This window comes from Dromiciops gliroides, chromosome 5 (genome assembly GCF_019393635.1).
Source record: "Dromiciops gliroides isolate mDroGli1 chromosome 5, mDroGli1.pri, whole genome shotgun sequence".
Classification (NCBI taxonomy): Eukaryota; Metazoa; Chordata; class Mammalia; order Microbiotheria; family Microbiotheriidae; genus Dromiciops; species Dromiciops gliroides.
Window position 1 is genome coordinate 297093646 of NC_057865.1, and position 9461 is coordinate 297103106.

Here is a 9461-nt window from a genome sequence, read left to right on the forward strand (position 1 = left end):
TGCCTGGTCTGGGCGCGCGCTCCCGGCTCCGGACTCCCAGAACCCCGCCTGCCCGGCGGCGCGCCTCTCATGCATATGCAAATAGCCCCGGGCTCCCCGGGCTCCGGCACGGACTGCCTCCCTACTGCCAGAGAAGGGAGAGTTGTTTAAAAACCCGGGGCTTCCCATTGGCCCTCGCAGCTCCACCCTATGCAAATGAGCGAACCTTCGACCGGCCGCCAGCCTGGGCAGCGTGTGCACGCTGGAGCGCGCGCGCGAGTGCGCGCTTCCTTCAGTCAGCTGCGCAGAGCGAGGGTGTGCCTACGCGACGCTTACTACAAGAAAATAGTCCCCGCCTCCCTTCCTCCCTCCCCTCGCGCCCCGCGGCGCCCCCGCGGCCGAGCAGCCTCCTCCTCCTCTCCTGCGGCTTTCCTTGAGTTCCCCTCATTTGCGGGGTTGGGGGGGAGGAAGGGAGCTGGGGCGTGAGCCTGTGTGCGCGCGTGCGTGGGGGAAGGCGGTGTTGCTAAATCGAACAGAAAGGAGAGGTGTTTCCCAGGCCCCCCCCCCACGTGCCCCCGCCTCCTGCAGGCGCGCGGAGGGATACGCGGCTACAGCGCCCCCCCCACACCAAAATATTGGGAGTTAAGAGGCGGGCGCTGTGTGTAAGCGAGCTCAGAGCAGAGCGCGCGGCTCGGACGGAGCAGAGCAGAGCAGAGCGGAGCGGAGCGGAACCAGCCCAGCGAGCGAGCGAGCGAGCGAGCGGGAGAGCGGAGCCAGCCCAGAGCCAGCCCAGCCGAGCGTGGGCAGCGGCGGCGCCCCAGCCCCAGACTTGGGAGCGCTTGCTCGCTCACGACCCGCACGGCAGGGCCGCTGCTCGCCCCCAGCCTCGCGCGACCCCTCGCTAGCTCTCCCGGGCTGCGGAGCCGGGACGCCCGGCCGCCGCCGCCGCCGCTCCCCGGCCGGGAGATCGGGGCCCCAGCGCCGCCGCTCGTCCCGGCGGGGGACGCGCTGACGGTCCGCGCGGTGGGCTCGTGGCCGCCCGCGGGCAGTCCGCCGCCGCCCGGGCTCCGGGCGTGTCCGGCCGAGCCCCGGCGGCCCCCCGCCCCGCGCGCGCTCCGCGCCTCGGCCCCCGGCCGCGCCGCCTCGTGGGCCCCCTGCCCCCGCGACAAGATGCTGCTGTCCAAGTTCGGCTCGCTGGCGCACATCTGCAGCCCCAGCAGCATGGACCACCTGCCCGTGAAGATCCTGCAGCCCGGTAAGGGCCGGGCCGGGCCGGGCCGGGCCGGGGCGAGGGCGGCCCCCGCTCCTCGGCGCGGCCCCGCACCAACCCCCCCTCCCCACTGTCTCCTCCGCCTGCAGCCAAAGCCGAGAAAGAACCTTTCGAGAAGGTCTACCAGGTGGGCTCCGTGCTGGGCAGCGGGGGCTTCGGCACCGTCTACGCCGGGAGCCGCATCGCCGATGGGCTGCCGGTGAGTCCCTGGGGAAGGGGCCCCGCGCCGGCCGCCGGCCGACCCACCCCCGGCGCGCGGTGGTCCAGACAGACACCGCCACCATCCTTCCCCTCCCTCCCTCCCGGCGGGCGTGGGCTGGGGGAGGGGACAGCCCCCGGACGTGCCCCTTCCCCGAGGCTCCCACCACGCGGGACCCCGGGAGGGGAGCCAGACGGGCCGAGCCCCGGGCCCCCTGCGCGGCCGGCTGTCTGGAAATGCCAGACGCCCCTCGCCCCACCCCGCGCCTCTAAGCCGGGCTTGCCTTCCCCCCGTAGGTCGCCGTGAAGCATGTGGTTAAGGAGCGAGTCACCGAGTGGGGCACGATCGTAAGTAGACGAGCTAGCGGCCAAGCCGGGCCGGCGCCGGTGTTTGGGGAGGGGGGGGGGACTTGGGGGGACCCGCTCCTGGCCAGCTCCGGCCTGGGCCCCGCCTCCACTGTGGCCTCTCCCCTCCCCCCACTGGGGCGGAGGCTCTGGGTTCCCGCCCCTCTGTTATTGTTTACATGGAGTGGGGGGGGGAGTGTGAAAGATATGGCTGAGTTTTGCCCCACCCCCTTCTCTTCCTTCCTCCTTCTGTGCCCAAAACCGGCCCCTTCCCGGGCTGGGGCTTTCCCCCAGCTTCTCCCTCCGGGGCTCAGGCTGGGGAAGGGGAGTGGGGGGGCTGGGCGGGGAGCTTAGTCACACTGTTTGGATGTGGGGAGGAAGAAGAGGAGAGTCGCAGGGGGGAGCAGTCCCGGGGCAGTCCGGCCCGGGTGGAGGGGCAGGGCAGGAGCTGGCTAGTAAGGCTTCCCCTGGGGTGCTGTGGAGGCAGGCTCCGGCCTCACTCCGGCCTCTCTGCCCCTGGCCAGGCTGGGGTGATGGTGCCCTTGGAGATCGTGCTCCTCAAGAAGGTGGGCTCCGGCTTCCGGGGCGTCATCAAGCTTCTGGACTGGTACGAGCGGCCGGACGGCTTCCTCATGGTCATGGAGCGGCCGGAGCTCGTCAAAGACCTGTTCGACTTCATCACGGAGAAGGGCGCTCTGGACGAGGAGATGGCCCGGGGCTTCTTCAGCCAGGTCCTGGAGGCCGTGCGCCACTGCTATGGCTGCGGGGTGGTGCACCGAGACATCAAGGACGAAAACCTGCTGGTGGACTTGCGGACGGGAGAGCTGAAGCTCATCGACTTTGGCTCGGGCGCCGTGCTCAAGGACACGGTCTACACGGATTTTGATGGTGAGTTAGCTAGCGCTGTGCGTGCCCTTGGCGGCGTTTGGGGGAGGGGGAGGGGGCCGGGAGACATCTAGCAGTGTCTGTCGGGGCGGCACTCCAGGTTGGGGGTGTCCCACCCCGCTGCCTGCAGGGGAGAACAGGTCGGGGATGGTTTTGGGGGGGCTAGGGGAGATGGCACGCAGAGCGAGCTCCCTGTCTACCTGGTAGAAGGTGTTTCTTCTAGGGGAGGTCTGTTTATGCAAGAACCCTGATCCTTCCCTCCAATGAGGGAGCCCTGTCACGGGAAAGGGGGGGAGTGTGGATTCCTGGCAGGCGGTCCATATGCGCACGCGTGAGAGGGAGGGAGGGAGGGAGGGAGCCAGCCAGCCAGCCGGCCAGCCAAGGATGCGGGATGCTGCAGAAAGAAAACCCTGCATTGCAGATTGAAAACCTGGGAATGCCGGGGCTGGCTTTTCCCTGCCCCCACCCCAGCCAGCACCATCCATGGGGGCGGGGGACAGGGGAGAGGATCCCCTTCTGGCTGGAAGAGGAGGCTCCTCCTTTTCCCCCCAAAAGAGCCCGTATCCTCACTTCACATCTGTTTGTTGTGAAACCCGAGTCCCCTGCTCATGTGACCTCCTGCATCACAAATTCCAGGTTGAGTGTGGTTTCCAAGGCCCCGGCGGGCCGGCTGAGCCAGCAGCTACTTATTAGGCAAGGCCAGAGCCCGGTGGGGGGGGGGGGGCGCCGGCTTTCTCCTCCTCCACTGGGCTCCTTGCCCTGGTAAATGAGTTTTGTCTGAAAACCAAAACAAAACCAGCCCCTTGCAGGGTCCCGGCGGGTCGGGCTTTTTCTGAAGTATCCTCTTTCACTCTGCTGAGCTCGCACTGGCTGCCCCAGCCTCCTGGCCTCAGCTCCGGCCTCGGGTCTTTTGTGTCTAATTTTGGTCCCAGGCAGTCGCTGCTGCAGACGCCACGCGGTGCTAGTCGCCTTGGGGAGCAATCAGCTGATGCGTGGGGGGGAGGGCAGCGATGGCCTCTGACCTGGTCCGGTCTTTGTGCTCGCTCTAGGCACGAGAGTATACAGCCCTCCAGAGTGGATCCGCTACCACCGCTACCACGGCCGCTCTGCCACCGTGTGGTCTCTGGGGGTCCTCCTGTATGACATGGTCTGCGGGGACATCCCCTTTGAGCAGGACGAGGAAATCCTTCGAGGCCGGCTCTACTTCCGGAGGAGAATCTCCCCTGGTGAGTGGCTGGCCAACCCCATGCAGTGGACAGACAGGTGGGGGGGTGGGATTTGGAGAGAGGCATAATTCAAGAGATGGGGAGACTTCCTACCTTGAGGCAGTGAGCTTCTCATCAGGGCTGGGGTGCTTTGGGGGGGGTCCAGGAGGTGGTCCCCGGCTCACTGCCTTGCTTTCCCTCCTCAGAGTGCCAGCAGCTCATTAAATGGTGTCTGTCCCTGCGGCCGTCTGACCGGCCTACCCTGGACCAGATCTTTGACCACCCCTGGATGCTTCGCTCCGATGTAGGGAAATCTGAGGACTGTGACTTACGGCTGCGCACCATCGACACGGATGTGTCCAGCACGAGTTCTAGCAATGAGAGCCTGTGAAAGCCGGCAGAGCCCCCACCCCGCGCTCTGACCCGGGGGCAGATGACACTGACCGGGCAGGGCTAGGACACCCCTCCTCTTCCTGTAGTCGAGTCCCTGTGTGAGGGGCTCCCTGCCCCCTCTGCTGATCGCCAGGGTGGGCCAGCACCTCTGAGCCCCAGGCTGGCCGGCGGGCTTGGCCCGTCCGCCCCGCCTCTCCTATGGGAGCAGCAGGCACGCGCGCGACCTCTAGAATCCCGCGTTCAACTTCTTGGCTCTCATAGAGCTGGGACTGTTCCCTTGCTTCTGAGTGCCTTTCTCATAGCTGCTTTAGTGGGGGGCTGGGGGGGGGCCTGAGCTGTGTCTACCCGAGGAAGAAGCAGTTCGGTCGCGGGCTCGAAGACGCACCCGGTCCTCCCCGGCCCCACCTCCTCACCTCTGGGGACCCGGCCCCCTTGCTGGACATGTGCTGGTCCTCACCCCCACGACTGAGCCCCGGGAAAGGCGGCAGGTGGTGGGCATGGGACCACAAGCCCACTCCTCATTTCTTCACTGCTTCCCTCCCTTTCCGGCAGTCTGCACTGAGGCCAGACGGGGCTAGCCGCTTGGTTTTGGAAATCAGGAACGTCCACCCCGTCCTTTGGATCATCTCACCTCTGGGCACAAAGTCCCTTGCCTGACACCTGTCCCCCATTCATTCGTTGGTCTTCTGCCTAAGCCCCGCCTTCTCCACTGCCCCTGCCCCTCTGGCCACCCTCCAGTCTTAAAGCGTGGATGGGCCTGTTCGAGAGGATGCACCGATCAATGCAACTGGCCAGGCCTGACCCGGCCCCTGACCCCAACCCTGTCCGCGTATTTATGTCCGGAGTCCCCCTCGTGTATGATAGCGACCCTTTTTTATTTATTGTATGACCATTGAGGACAGCGGCCCGGCCTTAGTGGCCAGGCCTATTTATTGGGCTTAATTTATTATTGAGAGTTGGTTCTGTGCTGAGCTGGTGCCACCCTCACGGCGGCAGCTCAAGCGACCCTGAATTCTTGCATTCCTGTCCACTGTATGTTTTCTTTCTTACTCCCTGTATTTGTTGAAAGATGGAGAATTATTGTACAAAGTCTAATTTAAGGGGAATAGAACGACTTCTACCTGGGGCAGGCGGTGGCCCAGTTAGCCCCACCGCCTGGGGTTTTGTGGCCCTGCTGGGAAGGGGGGAGGGTCTGTCTCCACTGGGGGGGAGGGGAGGGTGGCAGTCAAATAGCCCCTTTAATTTATTTTACTCGCTGTGTTTGTGACCGGGTCACCCCGAGTGTGACTTGGATTTTGGGGGTTGTTCCTTCACTTGAACAGTGTGAAATGTATGGAGATCATATTTTTTTATACAGGTTATTTCAATTAAATTTTTTTTTTGTATATAACAAGTGCTTCTGGGGTTTCTAATGCGGCATCCTGACTCTTAAAACTTAGGCTGCTCCTTGAGCTTCTGTTTCTTCATCTGTGAAAGGGGGAGACTAGTCAGACAGCCCACTTGGCCAACTTCTGGGAGGGAAGAACCCCTTAAACCCTCAGGTGCTGTCTAGAATTGGGAGCTAGGATTAGGCCCACGGGGTTAGGACAGAAGGTCCTGGTGACCTGACCCCTTCCCAGGTGGGTAAGAAATACCTGGGGCAAGCAGGTGAGGAGGGATCTCACCTGTTGGGGGCAGACCTAGCTCTAGGTTGGAGTCTGGAGCCAAAGGCACAAGCCCAACTGGCTTGCCAGACCCTTGACTACAAGACAGGGCCCCTCCTTTCTGTCCCTCATTTCCACCTGACTTCATCTCCCAGACTAGATGAGTCCGTGGTGTTTCTCTCTTCCTCACCAATTCCCACCAGCTGGCTTCGGGCTCCTCTGGGAAGCTTTCCTTAGTGATCCCTATGCCATGTTCCACCCTGCTCCACTGGGGACCCATAGAGGCCAAGGCCTGGGGATGTTCCTCTCCCCCCAGCCTGGGGGCTTCCTGAAGCTGGGGTTCAGGGTGTCCTACCTTCAGTGGTAGTGGGGGGAAGACTTCCTAGAATTTTTGTTTTGTTTTTGTTTTTTGTGGGGCAACTGGGGTTAAGTGACTTGCCCAGGGTCACACAGCTAGTAAGTGTTAAGTGTCTGAGGCTGGATTTGAACTCAGGTCCTCCTGAATTCAGGGCTGGTGCTCTATCCATCTAGCTGCCCCCCCCCCCCCAATGTTAAGGAATCCTTGGGGCTGGTTGATGCATGAGTCTGCCTGGAGACCTACCACCTCAGCAGCAGTGGGGGATTGCCCACCTGGCTTGGGCTCCTGGCCTGCTCCTCTCTCCCTCAGCAGGGATGATGTGGGGGCTGGTGAGATGGGAGAGCCGACTAATAGAAGCAGTCAGAGGGGTGGACCCTGTGCCAGTGTGGAGCAAGGTCATGGAAAGGTCACTCAGTCCCCACAAGAGGCAGGAGATCCCCTATCATTAGCAGAGGGAAGCCTGTGTGGGGTGGAGGGGACTTGGCCCCCAGTTCTCTCCTCTTGTGGTAACAAGAGCTGTACCCAACAGCAGTCCAGCCCAACCTCAGAGGTGCAGGTTCAGAGCCTGAAGGGCTAGTGACCCAGTGATCTCCACTCGAGATGGGAGAAACAAGGGGAACAAACTGAAAATGCAGCAGTGTTATTCCCGCTAGTGCTGAGGCTGTCCTTTTCCTCCCAGCTCATTTCGGACTCATTTACGAATTCATTCAACAAATATTCATTAAAGTGCCTACTGGGTGCTCCGCCTTGTGCTCCGCTGGCTCTAGTGTGCATGCAGTTTCTTGCCCTCCTGGCGTTCATAGACTAGTGGAGGGATGAGGTACTCACAGCAATCAGACGAGGCTCCCTGGAAGGGTGAGAAGGCTTTCTTTATGTTTGGGGGAGGGGAGTATTTCATCCTCATTTTAAGGATGAAGAAGCTGAGGCCCAGGTGAAATGGCCTGTGAGAGGTCACAAAGCTGATTTATGGAGTCGGGCTGGGAGCCTCCAACCCCTGGCTCTGAGCCTGGGGTGTGGGGCAAGGCTCCATGAGAGGTAGTCACACTCCCAGGGCTAGAAGGGGGCCCAAGGTGCCTCTTGCCCCGGCCTCTGGTAGCCTGGGGTCATCATCATCCTGGGGCTGGCCCCCAGACTGGAATCTCCCTGAGGGCAGACCCAGGGGCCCATCTTGCAGGCCAGGCAGGATTCTGTGACTTGGTCCGGCAGCTTCCCACTATTTTGGGGCCAGGGGCTCTGAGTCAGCCTGGCGCTGGGCACCCCCCAGAACCTGGAGAAAAACACCAGCCTCCTCGGCCTGTCACTGCTTTGGAGCCTCCTGGTGCCGCATCAGAGGCGACCTGGCCCAGACTGCTGGCTGGGCCGGACTCAAAGTGGGCCCTGTGGTGAGCTGGGCATGGACACACCCAAGAAGTTGTCCTGGAGCAGCCGGCCGGCTAGAGCTGTGATGGCCTGCGGCCCCCTCTGCCGGGCCCAGGCCCCCAGCAGGAGCCCAAAGAGCAGAGACCAGGGATGGAGACATCCAGAGAGCCAGGCAGGCGGGTGTGTCCTTCCTGCCCAGACAGCCTTCCAACAGGACACTGCCCCAAACAGGCTCAGAGCCCAGCACGTCGAAGGGAGGGAGCCCCCAGGATGGCCCGGAGCTCACCATGTCCCTCAGGGTGATTCCTCCCCAGTCCAGCTTCAGAAAAGTGGCTCCAGTCCTGGGCTTCTTGGCCCCGGGTTGGGGGTGGTGGTGTTACCCTTCCCCCCCTCCCCACAAAGGGATGCAGACCAGTCTTCACAGATCTGGACTTCCAAGTCCAGACAAAGAAACAGGCTTGGGAAGGTCAAGGGGCCTTCCTCATCCCAGCAATGGCAAGAAGACCCCTGAGAGCAGGAGGAGGGAGGACAATGAAATCAGTCTAGAAAGAAAGCATGGGGCCTGGTCGGGAAGGGCTTTGAATGCTGACTACCGGAATCTGGTGCCAGAGGCAATGGAATGGGAGGATGATGAGTCCTGAGGTTCAGGGACAGTTTCCTGCACTTCGAGGCTCCCAGGCTTCCAGCAAAGTGGGCTGAGGGTCTGTGCCCTCCCAGGGCACTGCCTGCCAACCTCCGACCTCCTCTGTAGAGGCAGCCAGGCTCATGAGAAGCCACCCCTTTCATTCTCCACATGAGATATAAACACACCCGTCCAGGGGCAGGGAGAAGCCTCATTCACAGTGAGCTCCCGAGGGCAGGCCAGGCACCATTTCTGTCACCTGGAATGCTTATCAGACTAAAAAAGGGAACTGCTCCTGCCTTCAAAGTGTTTCTATTCTGTTGAGGGGGAACAGCATCCTTAGAAAAGTAGGTATTTTTGAGGGAAAGGTTGGTACTGACTAAGTGAGGATCGGGGACATTTGGCTGGTGGTGTTTGAACTGAGACTTGAAATAAGACAGGCATCCCCAGAGGCAGAAATGAGGCGGGAAAGTGTCCCAGGTGGGGCACAGCCTGGGCAGAGGTGCTGGAACTAGAGATTTAGTGTCTTGTGAGGGAAGCGGCAAGTGGACCACAGAGATGGCATCAAAGGGCAACCAACAAGAAAGCAACTGGTTGGATGTGGGAGGAAAAGGAGACAAGGCTAGCTCCAGGGGGTGAGCCTGGGGGCTGTGAACTGAACAGGGGTGGGTGAGTGTGGGGGAGGGAAATGTAAGAAGATAGAACTTGAATTCGGGACGCAGTCAGTGATTCTGAGATGGCCAGCGGAGGCTGCAGATGAGGGACGCTCTTGGGAGAGAGGTGAGGGCTGGATCCCTGGCTCTGAGGGGAAGGGATGATAGACAAAAGAGATGATGGAGGTGCCCAACGTGTGTCTGGCAGTTAGTTTATCTTCCAAAAAGAGTGAACTGGAAAATAAAGGACTAGAAAATGACTCCTGGGGGCTTCATTGCCAAGATAAGTAGGAAAATAGAGAGACTAAGAATGGGGTCTCCCAAGCAGAGAGCCAGTGAGCCAGACGGACCTGGCTGATTTCTCCAAAGGATTATTGAAGGGGGCTGGGATTACAAAGGTGTGTACATGTATGTGCATGTGTGTACGTGCATGTGCCTGTGTGTGTCGGGGGGAGAGATGGGAGCCCTGCTGTCCTTGCTCTGGTCAGACTGTTTCTGCTCCATCTAGCTCAGATCTGGTCTTCCTATCCAAGCTAGGATGGCCCAGGGCT

General features: G+C 61.4%; 1 protein-coding gene across 1 annotated transcript; it reads left to right on the forward strand.

Moving 5' to 3' along the window:
* The first annotated feature begins 668 nt into the window (after positions 1–668).
* Positions 669–5662, forward strand: PIM3 (Pim-3 proto-oncogene, serine/threonine kinase). Its single transcript, XM_043967320.1, has 6 exons — positions 669–1234; positions 1339–1448; positions 1745–1795; positions 2317–2680; positions 3727–3903; positions 4089–5662. Exons 1-6 carry the CDS (start codon positions 1150–1152, stop codon positions 4271–4273), a joined length of 972 nt encoding a protein of 323 aa, XP_043823255.1. The 5' UTR covers positions 669–1149; the 3' UTR covers positions 4274–5662.
* The last annotated feature ends 3799 nt before the right edge of the window (positions 5663–9461 follow it).